This window comes from Rattus norvegicus, chromosome 3 (assembly GCF_036323735.1).
Source record: "Rattus norvegicus strain BN/NHsdMcwi chromosome 3, GRCr8, whole genome shotgun sequence".
NCBI classification, from domain to species: Eukaryota; Metazoa; Chordata; class Mammalia; order Rodentia; family Muridae; genus Rattus; species Rattus norvegicus.
The window spans coordinates 134,765,582-134,779,789 of NC_086021.1; the positions used below are offsets into that span (position 1 = coordinate 134,765,582).

General features: G+C 42.3%; 1 protein-coding gene across 4 annotated transcripts in view; it reads left to right on the forward strand.

Annotated features, from left to right (window-relative positions):
- Ap4e1 (adaptor related protein complex 4 subunit epsilon 1) overlaps nucleotides 1–14,208 on the forward strand; it is a 66,483-nt gene that overhangs the window by 39,244 nt on the left and 13,031 nt on the right. For all 4 annotated transcript variants that reach the window (NM_001191742.1, XM_063283751.1, XM_039104990.2 and 1 more), the window contains 6 exons: nucleotides 865–1,004; nucleotides 1,567–1,679; nucleotides 1,764–1,882; nucleotides 4,418–4,720; nucleotides 7,572–7,686; nucleotides 10,396–10,519. In NM_001191742.1, coding sequence (NP_001178671.1) covers nucleotides 865–1,004; nucleotides 1,567–1,679; nucleotides 1,764–1,882; nucleotides 4,418–4,720; nucleotides 7,572–7,686; nucleotides 10,396–10,519 — 914 coding nt within the window. The remainder of the gene's footprint in view (nucleotides 1–864; nucleotides 1,005–1,566; nucleotides 1,680–1,763; nucleotides 1,883–4,417; nucleotides 4,721–7,571; nucleotides 7,687–10,395; nucleotides 10,520–14,208) is intronic.

A 14,208-nucleotide genomic window follows, 5' to 3' on the forward strand; every position in this document is an offset into this window, starting at 1 on the left:
AAAAGTCCTACTTCTTAAAAAAGGGATCCTAAAATACCTTATAGCTTCCAAACAGGGAGGTAAAAATGGAGCTTGACTGAGCACTGTATTATGACTAACAGTTATTTTTAAAAGATTATAAATTTTGAATTTTAAAAGCTATTTTTAAAAATAAATGATTTGCATAGTGTATTTACACACATACATGTATTTAATATTTTAAAACAGCTTAAAAATGAAAAAGACTCCAAGGGCAATAGGAAAACAATTATACAGCTCATTTGTTTTATCAGACGTATAGCATGCATTTTGGTGCTACAGAGTTAGCCGAAACATTTAACCGAGTTTCCTTATCATTATTAACTTCTGACATCGCTTATTTCTTTTTCTTTTTAACTTATAGGTTTCTTTTTAATAAAACGTGCTTGTGCCACCGCTCTACTGTGTGGCCCACACATCAGTCTCCTCCCCATGCCTTTGGTCACAGTGTAGATGCTGAGGCCATCTCCATTGTATTGGCGCCTCCCCTCTCAGCTGTAGAGACAAAACTGACTTTCACCAGCCTCAGGCACCGTCCCTCCCCAGGTTCCTAGTCTCCCCTTCATATTGTTCACATCTTGCAAGTCCCCCCTCCCCTCCCAGACTTTTCCTTCTCTTATTGTTTGGCACTGGAGAATAGGACCTAGCACCTCTCATTTTCTAGGCAAGCAAATGCTCTGCCACTGAACTTTAACCTTGGCCGCTCGGCATTTCCTTATCACCTGTAGCCGAGTATCCTGAAATCCATACAAACGCAGAACAGCTAACTTGTTATAAACACATTTATTATATTTATTGGTGTTTGCACATATGGTTTTATAATACTGTTTTTATTTCTCTTAATAGACTCTGGAACTTCTTTACAGAATTACAAATGCACAGAATGTAGTAGTTATTGTACAGAAAATGCTTGAATATTTACATCAGAGCAAAGAAGAGTACATCATCATCAACTTAGTCGGCAAAATAGCTGAATTGGCTGAGAAATATCCTTTGCTTCCGTTGTGACTTCACTGAGTTGAAAATGGTGGTACAGATGCAGCCACTTGAGTTCAGGGACCCAGCAATTAAGTAATTCTTAATTCCTGATTCGTAAGTCTCAAGACTTATGTAAACTTCTTGGGCTTTGACTTTTTTAAAAAAAGATGTCTCTTGGAACTTGGGCCTTGGTTTAATGTTCTCTGCTATAGGCGTTGCTGTCTGTAGCTTTGACCTAGCAGGATGGTCAACTTTAGAACTGATAACAAAGGTTTAGAAAGAGGTTAAAAAATTTGCTCCAGTGGACACACCTCAGCTTTAGCCCCTCTGAAATATGCAGCAAGACGGCCGGCCATTTCTTCAAATTATTCCTGTTTACTTATTGACTACTTGCTATGTGTAAGCCTAGGACTTGATAAGGTAATGTAAGCCAAGTTTATTCACGTACTGAGCACACATTCTGTACAGGACTTGGCTGTAGAGCTAAGCTGCCACTCTGGCATGAATTGGGTTGGGGAGGATGATTCAGTGCATGACATGAGGAAGGGACTTGTTCTTAACACTGGACACATATGCTCCTGACAACGTGTGGTTCATTCAGACGATGAATGCTGTGTTTTCAGTGGGAGGAGATGTAATGCACCCAGACATTCTCAGTAACTTTCTGAGACTGCTAGCAGAAGGTTGGTGAAGAAATTACTCTTAGTTTTTCTTACAGTCATTGGCAGCTGAGTGGAATCTAAAGTGGTGTTGCAATCTCTTTGTAGGTTTTGATGATGAAACAGAAGATCAACAGTTAAGACTCTATGCAGTTCAGTCTTACCTCACCTTACTAGACATGGAAAACACTTTCTATCCACAGAGATTTCTTCAAGTTATGAGTTGGGTGAGCAAAGTGTACTGTGTATAAATTATTATAACAGCTTATTTCCTCCGGATATCATTCAGCTCCTCTAGTTGTCGGTTTTCTTCCCCAGTGTTCACTTTTATCCTGGAACTATTGACTTCTCTTTTCTTTGTATGTCTCACCAGTCTGGTCTTTAGTAAGGTTGGGTTTTTGTTGCTGTTTGTTTCATTTATTTTTGTTTGTTTGTTTGTTTGTTTGTTGAGACAGTCTTATGTATCCCAGACTAGACTGACTTGCTGTGTGCCATAGAAAGCCTTGAACTTCCGACTTCTACTTTCTAGGATTAAGAACGGGGTTTGCTTCCTGTTCCTAGGTGGGCATGCACCACCATGCTTGGTGTTAGGCTTGTTGCCCATCACACCAGGCCTTCATGTATTCTAAGCAAATACTGAGCTGCACTCCCAGACCCTCGACATGTCTATATTTTTACACACAATGCCCATGGCATTCAAGAGTACTTAGCTGGGATAATAGGAGGAAATGGTTGATCTTACAAACAGAAGTCCATTAAAAATTCATTTCTAAGATGGAACTCAGGTTTGTCTGTAACTTTCCATCTTTTATTTATTAAAGCTTCCTTTAAAATTACTATTTTGTTATTGTTTGTTCTGAGAGGAGCAAGATCTTACTTTGCAGCCTAGGCTGGCCTTGAACTCGTGACTCTTTTTGTTTTTTTCTTTTCTTTTTTTTTCCGGAGCTGGGGACCGAACCCAGGGCCTTGCGCTTGCTAGGCAAGCGCTCTACCACTGAGCCAAATCCCCAGCCCCTGAAGCTCGTGACTCTTGTGCGTCAGCCCTCCAAGTGGTAGGACTGCAGATCTGCACTGCCATATCCAGAATTTCATTTTTAAATTGGTGTCTCACTATGTCGTTTAGATTCTCTTCTTTTTAGCTTTTAAAGACATGTTATCACTGTAGCCCAGGCAAGCCTGAAACTTACTCTGTAGAACTAGCTAGCCTAGAACTCAGGGAGGCCTGCAGGCTCAGCCTCCTGGGAGCCATGGCACCCTTCTCCTCATCCTATTTCTTTCTTTTTGTTGAGACAGGGTTTCTCTAAGTAGTCTGGCTGTTCTGGAACTTGCTCTATAGGCCAGGCTGGCCTTGAACTCACGGAGATCCACCTGCTTCTACCTCTACCTCTCTGCCTCTCTGCCTCTGCCTGCCTCCTGAGGGTTTTTTTGTTTGTTTGTTTTTTATTTGTTTGTTTGTTTGTTTGTTTGCTGGCACTACTATTGTGCTAAAGACAAGAAGCTATGCAGTAAATGCCATTTAAGAAAGATCTTGGGCTGGAGAGATGGCTCAGCAGTTAAGAGCACTGACTGCTCTTCCAGAGGGCCTGAGTTCAATTCCCAGCAACCACATGGTGGCTCACAACCATCTGTAATGAGATCTGATGCCCTCTTCTGGTATGTCTGAAGACAGCTACAGTGTACTCACATACATAAAATAAATAATTCTTTAAAAAAGAAAAAAAGAAAGATTTTATATTCCTTGAATTATACGATGTTAATTTTGACATTTATAAGATGATTGTTAGGCCAGTCAAATGGTATGTCCCTTGAGTAAGCTAGATATGAAGAAAAGGAGCTGCAGCATGATCAGCCTCCGTGTGACATCAGCCTTGTGCAGTCTTCATCTGTGCCATCTGATGCTTGCCCAGATGTGTACTCTGGTTCCTCCCAACAGTCACACTAAATTACACTTTCTAATGAGAGAAACTAGACATCTGTGTTTTATGAGAGACCACTGGGCGATGGTGGTACACACCTTTAATTCCAGCATTTGGGAGGCAGAGGCAGGTGGATCTCTGAGTTCATGGTACAGAGGGAGTTCCAGGACAGCCAGGGCTAAACAGAGAAAGCCTTTTTCAAGAAAGGCAGGTAGGCTCAAAATCTTTTTTTTTTTTTTTTTTGGTTCTTTTTTTCGGAGCTGGGGACCGAACCCAGGGCCTTGCGCTTCCTAGATAAGCGCTCTACCACTGAGCTAAATCCCCAGCCCCAAAATCTTTTTTTTTTAATTAAGATTTACTTATTTATTGTATATGAGTATACTGTAGCTGTCTTCAGACACACCAGAAGAGGGCATCAGATCCCATTACAGATGGTTGTGAGCCACCATGTGGTTGCTGGGAATTGAACTCAGGACCTCTGGAAGAGCAGTCAGTGCTCTTAACCACTGAGCCACCTCTCCAGCCCACTCGAAATCTTTGTTCTGTAAAATCTTACTCTTACTAACATTGGAGACCTACCCCATTTAAATTTTTACTGGAAAATAAACCAGCATCTATCTGGAAGTTCAAAGAACAAAAACTTATAAAATTATTTTACTTTTATGTTGTTATTGATGAGTTCCAGTTCTTTTGTATTGAGGGTACAGTCTTGGTATAACTTATAGTGTTTCTTTAATATTCATAAAAGTATGTGTTATACAGATTGAAGTTCCTTCCAGCTGTCGGTCTGAATGGCGTACTGTCTGACTTGGTATTTACGTATTTACTAATTTTGTTTGACTCTAGGTATTAGGAGAGTATTCCTACCTCTTAGATAGAGAAAGCCCCGAGGCAGTTATGACCAGGCTCTACAAGTTACTGAGGAGTGACTCCATTTCTTCAGAAACGAAAGCATGGTTGTTTGCTGCAGTAACCAAGTTAACACCTCAAGCTCATTCTTCTCCCATAGTTGAGAACTTAATCCAAGAATTCACTGTATCCTTGAATACTTGTCTGAGACAACATGCATTTGAATTGAAACATCTACATGAAAATGAAGAGCTTATGAAGAGCTTGCTTCAGAGTGCTCAGAATTGTGACGACATCATGGTAAGAATGTGTCATTTTGTCAAAATCCTGTTGCCTAAACAGCAGTTCTTGCATGTGCAATGTACAAGTAATATACATCAACCTGTAGTTTCCGTTGCACGTGTGATGAGCTGTGTGGTTTCCTCATGTTGGTAGAGAAAAGAGTGAAGAGGCTCTATTTAATACTGGCTATAAGTAGGGCAGGAGAGTATCTCTTCCTGAGAACTGCAGGGTAGATGTTTCAGCTTGTGACAGTCTCAAGATGTGGGAAAGGCTGGGGAAAGCTATGTGGGGTGAGGATGGTGTCCTTTGAGTGTAACAGCTCTCTAGCCTTTTGTGGGCTTAACATAGAAGTTGGGGTTCTGGAAAGTCAGGGTCACACAACATTTCCCCTAAGTCAGTGACTGCCAGGGCTTTGTCTTTGAAATTTGAACAATGAAATTCACAGACCGTAGAGGAGTAAGATTCAGGAAGAAGTAATACTATGGGATCATAGACTTAAGAGAATTTTAAGGGGAAAAAAAGCAGACAAACCTTCTGTATTGCAAGTGCAGGCCCTAAGAAATGGGTTGCCACTGGGGGCCATTGTCTTGGGTCTTGTCGTGGTTAGTAAGACCTTACTGGTTTGAAGCTTGGAGTTCTGTTTCTAGTCAAACTCACATAGCCTCCGTATAGTTGTAAAAGGAGAAGAAAGATAAAAGCAAACAGGAATGCTCTATTTATCAGTGTAGCATCTCTGACATTTTGAAGAGACACGTTCTCATATAGCAAACACTCTGAGCCTCTGGCTTTTAGAATCTATCTGCCTCTTTTCCCCGGTATTCTTGAGCCTTAGGTGTGGGAGTGTTCTGTAGATGTACCCATTAGGAATAGGCTCTACGGTTTTGCATTTTGATTGGTTGTGGATTTCTGGAGTGATTTCCGCTGGTTGCAAAGAGAAGCTTCCTTGATGAGGAGTGAGAATGGTATTTATCTGTGGGTTTAAGGACAAATACATAGAGTGTAGTGAGAGACTGTGTGCTGTTAGTAAAGTACAGAGTGTAGTGAGAGATTGTGTGCTGGTTTAGTAAAGTGATGGTACAAGCCCCATGAGCTCACGCCCTGGATAATTGGTTAGGTTTCCAATACCAGACGTGATTTCTTGATGGTAGAGCTGGCTATCTCCGAATATGCATGCCACTTCCACACCCTTAAGGTTGTAGTGCATTGCTGATTGTTTCTGGTGGTTCATAGGGTCCTTACTGAGTAGCCTCCTTGGGAAGCTTGCATGACGCTGTCTGACATAATGAAATCTAGTCCTCAGGGAGTCAGTGTTTAGTTCTGTCTCAGCTAGGGTTATTATATGCTGTGGTGAAACACCATGACCAAAGCAACTTGGGGAGGAAAGGGTTTATTTGGCTTACATTTCCAAATCACTGTTCATTATTGAAAGAAGTCAGGATAGAAAAACAAATGAGACTTGAACCTGGAGTCATGAGCTGATGCAGAGGCCATGGAGGGGTAGTGTTTACTGGCTTATTTCCCATGGCTTGCTCAGCCTGCTTTCTTTTTTTTAGAATTTTTTTTTTTAGATTTATTTTGATTTTTTTTTTTTTTAATGTATGTGAGTACACTGTGGCTGTCTTCAGACACACCAGAAGAGGGCATCAGATCCTATTACAGGTGGTTGTCAGCCACCATGTGGTTGCTGGGATTTGAACTCAGGACCTCTGGAAGAGCAGTCAGTGCTCTTAACCGCTGAGCCATCCCTCCAGCCCCCAGCCTGCTTTCTTATAGAACCCAGGACCACCAGTCCAGGGACAGCACCACCCACAATGAGCTGGGCACTCCCTTCATTGACTATGTAAGAAAAATTCCTTACAGGCTTGCCTATGGCTCTATCTAATGGAAGCATTTTCTAATCTCAGATAACATTATCTTATGTCAAATTGGCGTAAAATATACAACACAAGGTCAGATACAACTTGGGTTCTCTGGATCCTATGCCCAAAACACATGGTGCCTTCTATTTACCATCACCTCAAGACGCACCAAGCACAGGACAGTAGCTTGTATGTTTTAGGATTATCTTGGACAGCCTGACCACAACTCAAAAGAGGCTCCTCATGTTTAGGGTTAACTGTTTGGTCAGGTAGTCTTTGGCTCTTTAGGTAACAGTGTTGGCCCAGATGAGAAAATTTCATTTAAACTGTATATGTATATGTATATGTATATGTATATGTATATGTATATGTATATGTATATGTACATGTACATGTACATGTACATGTACATGTATATGTACACACAGACTTCTTTTAGTTCTGCCTGATACAGAGCAGGTTGGGGCAGAACATAAGATGTGGCAGTCCAGCTATGCCTAGAGCTTGAATATGGCTTAGATGAGATGAGGTCAGGTAGCCACAGGGTTCTGGGTTGGTGTGCAGGAGTGAGTCTGGTCCAAGCCTGGAACTTTGTGGGTAGGTCTGGGACCAGGGCGGCTGTTTTGATGGGAAACCAGGTGGAGCACCTGGCTGAACACTGGAATAGGACGTGCAGGATATGGCAGGTGGAGAATTTGGATGTGGCAATGGGAACTGGGGGGCTGGAGGTTGTGAAACAGGTAGGGCAGGTCTTGGCAGATGTGTAGAGCTTACTAGTGGTACAGGCAGGGTTTGCCAGACTAGGCCAGGCACTGGGTGTGGGATTTACACTAGATCTGGGGGTTATGGAGGGTATCATCAGGCTGACTTACCACACTAGACCCTGGAGAGGGTCTCTTTAAAAAGTTTAAAAGATCATTGTGCCAAAGTTATATGAAGGTGTAATATAGTCTTCCAAATACGTGTTTGTTTGTTTGTTAATTCCTGACTTTTGCTTAACTTCAATGCAGGCAGATGCTTCTTTATCTTTTCTGGATGGTTTTGTGGCTGAAGGACTCAGTCAGGGAGCAGCACCTTATAAGCCCCGTCACCAGCGCCAAGAGGAGCAGCTCTCTCAGGAAAAAGGCATGTTTCCATCTCTTTACAATAAAATGGTTTGTTTTGTTTTGTCTTGGTTTTAGCTTTTGTTGTTACTGTGACAAGGTGTACTCATGTGTGGTGCAGGCTGGTTGAGAATTTGAGATAAAGAATCCGCCTGTCTCTGCCTGCAGAGTTCAGTGTCACCATAGCTGGGGAGGGCTGGCACTGAACAGTGTGAGCATGTGAGCATGTCTGGGAAGGTTCCAGAAGCAACCCTGGTCCCTGTGGGCTAGTGACTCATTTTCACTGTGAACAGTCTTGAGATTCGCTAACAAAATATCAGTTATTACCTCACAAGGAACTCACAAGGGCAAGAGCTTTACTCTTTGAAAAGCCTGTGAGGGCGTCTGCAGTGACCTCGGTGGACAGGAGAGCCCTGAGTCATTTGCGCGGTGGCTGGAGGTTGCTCCTGTGAAATGGGGAGAAGTGTGGACTGTCACTTGTGACTTCAGGACGCTGACACTGCTGACAGTTCCAGGCCGAAAGATCTCGGGAGTTTGTTGTTGTTGAGTGCGCATTTCCTATGCTGTGTGCCCGCCATTTTGTTGCTGTGGTCGGATCAAATCAAAGAGTTGCTAGCATATTGTTTTCTTTTACAGAGCTTTTGATTACAATTTTAATTAAATTTATTTAAAGTAATTTTCAGTGAATTAAAGCAGTATATGAAGCTTTATTATGGCATTTTAAAACATTTGTGTTTCTCCTACCAGCACCATCCCCACACACCCTTTTACTCCCTTTTACCCCAGTGGTTTCCTTTCTGGTTGTGTGTTCTGCTGTGGGCCTCCTTCCTCAGCACTTTTCCCTCTCATGCTCCCCTGTCTCGTTGCAAAGCCTAGATGCAGACATTCACATGTGCGTATACGTAACACTGAAGACAATGTGTGAGGAACATGCAATATTTGCCTCTCTGAGTCTGGGTCACTTTATGTACTTTAAAAGTCTACCCATTTTCCTGCAAATATCCTAATTTCACCTGTTTTATAGCGGGTGAAACTCCGTTGCGTGTGCTACTACATTTTCATTATCAGTTGGCCTGTTGATGGACTTTCAGGCTGATTGTCTCTCTAGCTTTTTCTTTGCTTAGGATTTTGTTTATTTGCTTTTGGTAACATAGCATCTTAATTTTTTTTAATTTTATAAAGATTTTATTTTTATGTGTGTATGTATGTGAATTGTATATGCTTAGTACCTTTAGAGGCCAAAAGAGCACTGGATTCCTTGGAATTGGAGTTACAGACAGTTGTGAGCCTCTAGGCTGGGAATTGAACCCAGGTCTTCCCAAGAGCAACAAATGCCTCTTTTTTTTCCTTTTTATCTATTTTTTTTCTTTTCTCTTTCTTCTTCCCTCCCTCTCTCCCTCCCTCCCTTCCTTCCTTCCTTCCTTCCTTCCTTCCTTCCTTCCTTCCTTCCTTCCTTCCTTCCTTCCATTTTCAAGGCAGAGTTTCTCTGTGTAGCTCTAGCTGGCTCAGAGCTCTACCTGCCTCTGCCTCTGGGTCCCTGTCTCCATCGTACTGGAATTAAAGGCATGCAGCACCACCTCCCAGCTGCAACAAATGCTCTTAACCCCTGAGCCCACTCTCCAGCCCCTTCTCACACATCTGTTTAGATGATGAACCTTCTATTTTAACCCTTCCACCTCTCTCACTCTGTTACTTGCTTTAGTTTGCTGATAGGCACAGCTTCGCATATTCTGAGTGACATTTGATGCATTGCCCTGTGTCTGAAAAGATATATTTGCCACTTACAGTTAGGTTTAGCTAATTGGTTTTTTAAAATGAGATTTTATGCAAACATATGGTATTGTTCTTTCCCTCTAGACAATCAAGTAGTTTGGTGTTGGCTGTGTAGTTATGAGAAGTCCAGATTCCATCTCTCTTGATGTTCTGACATCCTTGCTGTTTCACATCATGATTCAAGATGGCTGCTTGCACTTGAGCAGCTAGCTTGCAGTATAACGAGTAGGCAAAAGGGAACGGGAGAAAAGAATTTCTTGCAGGTGCTTCTCCCAGATGTTGCACGCAGAATGTGTGAATAATAGACCAGAACATATAAGCCATGTGGTCACAGAATGTGGAAATGTCTCTTCTGGCTGCCTATATAACCTACCTAAGACTGGAGGGTTCTGCTACTGAAAAGAGGAGAATGGATGTTGGCATCTACTCTGTGGCAATACTAACATTCGTGGCTCTGATTGAACTGACTTAGGTTATATACATATTCGAAAGAATTAGCATGTGAATGACTAAACAGTTTTTGTAAGTAAGGAAGAGCCCCATTGAGAGCACCACCCACCCTTTGAGGTGAAGATACACCCAGGGTTCTTTCTTCACTAAGCAGAGCATGGCCCTCACTTCACTTTAGCCCATCCCCTCTTCTATTCTTACAGTAGCAGCAACTCCTCTGCCTGTGGCTTACTTTTATAGTTTGCCTTTTCTAACTGATTTCTTTTCAGATTTCTAGGGGTGATAAAAGGATAAAAGTGAAGGATAGTTTGTCTCTGATTCCCTAACATATGCAGACTTAAGTCAGTGGCAGTGGCTTTACTCGACTGTACATGACTGGTTAGGTTATACGAAAGCTCTATTCTGGAAAACAGTCAGCCTTTACTTATTGCAATAGTGAATGGAATCTCACAAACTTTATTCTCACGCTTTGTCTAATGTGAACCTCTGTTACTGTTTTGAATCATAGTTCTCAATTTTGAACCATATGGACTATCATTTTCTTCATCTGGCTTCACTGGACGACAGTCTCCTGCTGGCGTTTCTCTGGGCTCAGATATATCTGGAAACAGTGCTGAAACAGGGCTGAAAGAGTAAGTTTCTTTGTAAAGTTGAGAACTTGATGCATTTACCTCCCTCCAGCATTCTCCCTGCTTTCTGCCTCTGTGCGCGTCCTCGGGATTATTATTTGCTCATTTTAGGACGTCCTCCAAGAAATTTACATTATCAAATAATGCAAAAGGAAAGCCATATCTGTGACTATGTGCTTAATATCATTGAAAGGCTCCTGAGAGCTGTATTCTATATGAGATTTTTTCACTTGCTCCTATTGGTTTCAAGTTTCTGATACTATATATAATATGTCCTTAAACTTCAAGACCTTATCTGCCCTCCGAGACAAAATAAGCCATGGATAAGATTTGCACCTGAGATCTGGAGAGATGGCCAGCAGTAAGAGCCATGGTCTTGCAGAGGATAAGTTCCCAGCACCCACATCAGGCATCTCTCGACTGCCTGTAACTGGAGCTCCGGGACATCAGATGCCCTCTTCTGGCTTCTATAGGCATCCACATGCATGTGCTCATACACATAGACACACATACACATTAATGTAAAAAATAACTTAATAAGTAGATTTGCACATAATGCATGTTACTGCCACATATGATAAAATTTTAAGAAGCACAGTGGGAAGTATTAAGCACATTTGTCATTCTTTATTATCTGTGTCATTCTTCTGGCAAATACTTCTATCATCTTAGTAGAGCTGTGACAGATACAGAGATGAACACGAAATAAGATGACTGACATTGTCTAAGGAAGGCCTGTTCTTTGCTCAGAATACTTTCAGAGTCTCTGGGGAGAGAACTTAGCACTTGCTATGCAAGTATGAGACCCTGGGTTCAAATTGCAGCACCCATATGAGAAACTGAAGGGCTGTGCATGCCTGTAACCCCAGTATTGGGAGGTACAGATTCTGGGAGCACACTGGTTAGCCAGCTGTCCTAATTAGAGTTTTTTATTGCTTAGATGAAAGACCATGACCAAAAGCAAGTTGGGTAGGACAGGGTTTATGTGGCTCACACCTCCTCATTGCTGTTCATCAGCAAAGGAAATCAAGACAGGACCTCAAGCAGGGCTGAAACGTGGAGGCAGGAACTGATGCAGAGGTCATGGAGGGGTGCTGCTTACTGGCTTGCTCAGTCTGCGTTCTTAAAGAACCCAGGGACCACCAGCCTAGGGATAGCACCACCCACCATGAGTTAGGCCTTCCCCTATTGACCACTAATTGAAAAAATGCCTTACAGCTGGATCTCATAGAGGCACGTCCTCAACTGAGGCTCCTTCCTCTCTGATGAGACTAGCTTATGTCAAGTTGACACACAAAACCAGCCAGTACAACTGGCCCTTTGTCAACTTGAGGCACAAGCATGGGCCCTGTGTAGCTCTGGCTGTCCTAGAACTCACTCTGTAGACCTGCCTGGCCTTCAACTCAGAGATCCACCTGCCTTTGCCTCCTGAGTGCCAGATTTAATGGTGCATGCCACCACTGCCTAGCTGAAAAACAATGTCGCCTTTTTTTTTTTTAAAGAGTTCAAAATGTTTTAAGTATAAATGTCAAGGATGACAGCCTTAAGGATCATTGGAATTTTGAGTTCTTGTACTAAGTCAGTCACCTTATTTTATTTTTACCCTTATAATTTGTTACTCTTTCAATGAAGAGGAATGATAGAGATATGGTGAATGGAGATTGGTATAATGTATAAAATGGCAGGAGTTCTAATTCTGCTTTTTTTTTTTTTTTTTTTTTTTGGTTCTTTTTTTCGGAGCTGGGGACCGAACCCAGGGCCTTGTGCTTCCTAGGCAAGCGCTCTACCACTGAGCTAAATCCCCAACCCCCTAATTCTGCTTTTTAAATCCATTTCCCTACCTGGTCTATCATCCTTAATTTCTCCTAGGTGTGGTTTGTGGGTCTGTGGTGGTAGAAGTGATGGCTATTAAGGTCCTCACACAGAGCCAAGCCAAGTAGAGACAAAGACTCCCCAGACCCAGGGAGAAAGTCTGTGAAGTGAACAGGGTTCAGGGTCATGTGAGGGGCTGACCTTATAAACTCTGAATGGTTTTATGTCCATTGTATGTGCTTTACATACATGGACATATAGGAAACAGAACATGAAGGATGGATTGAAGTTTCCAGAAATCACAGTTCACCCATTATCTCAGAGTAAGAACCTGTGTAGTAACTGACGAGGAGGATGTTGAAAATAAGATAATAACAAGTTAGAGAGACTAGTGAAAGTGTTGCACTTTTAAGTACATAGTTCTGCAGAAAGGGGCCAGCATAGGAAAAGGGCAAAGTGGCTGGGGCACTAATTTGATACAAGACAGTGGTTTTTAAAATCCTGATAGAGAGGGCCTAGAGCAGCAGTTAAGAGCACTGGCTGCTCTTCCAGAGATCCTGTTCAATTCCCAGCATCCACATGTCAGCTCACAAGCATTTATGGGATCCACTGCCCTCTGCTGGTGTGCAGATATACATGCAAACAAAGCATTGATATACATAAAATAAATACTTTTAATTTAAAGGAAAAGTCCCAATTGAGAGGAATCCCTTAATTTCTGGAATAGGCTGGAATTTACCCCCTTCTGAAATTCTCCATCTCATTGTTTTAGGGCACTAAGCCTAATCTAATGACTTGTTTGCAGCTTGGGACTGTAGCTAGAGGAGAGAGAGTGCTAGCCCTCCTGCTGACTTAGAACTCAGTGCTAAGTGCACACTATGCTACAAACGGACCATAGTGATTTTTTGCAATGAGTAGCTTTCCAGATAAACTGTTGTTCCTCTTCCACAGATCACGGTGAGCTGACAATAGTCAAGCCCAACTTAGGGTTTCTTACTTACAAGCTGATTATTAAACATTACTCTACCAGTACACCATTGATCTCTAGAAGATTCCTTGCCTAGAAACATGTGTGTCTTCATGGCCTGATTAACAATAATACAAAAGCACAGTTTAGAAAACTATGGATTATATAATGCCTTCCAAATCTAGGCAAAGATGACTTACTTATATAGAAAGCAAGTTGTGCCAACTTTTTCCATGTGTATGAAATGGCCATGTTGCTCTCGTGTGCTTTGCCACATTTAGGCTGTTGACTGAAACATGACAAACTTACAATAGGTATGTAATGAAATGAAATAAGTGAGAATATGTTTGTAGACTTTTGTGGCCCCTTCTCCCATTTGCCTGTGAAATCCATGCTACAGTGGCACAGAGTATGCAGAATTTCTAGGAGTGCCCTTTGCGACCGTATCTGTGGAAAGAAGTAGCAAGGAACACGTTTGGGGAAACAAAGAAGAGATAAAATCATGTCAGTGATGGCTTCTTCTCTGTTAGAATGACCTTGAGAGTTATCTAAACTGGGCTAAAAGGAGTAGCCAGGACCTTTGTGAGTGTATTTGTGCATGTCTGCGGGTGCACATATGCATGGGTGCGCTGTGGAGGCCTGAGCCTGACTTTGAGTAACTTTCTCAATTGCCTTTTTCTGTGTTTACATACCCGAAGTTCAGTTGGCCGCTTTCCGTAGGCTTCTCTATCTAGGGTTTCTCTGTCTCTGCTTTCCCTAGTGCTGGTATCACAGCACCTACTATGGGTGGGCGCTGGGGGTCCTCATGTTTGCATGACAAACACCACCCACTGAGCCCCTCTCCAGCCCAGGCTTTACCCTTCTGGTCAGCACTGAATGGGCTGCACTGAGAGGAGCTTGATCTCTGGTGAGT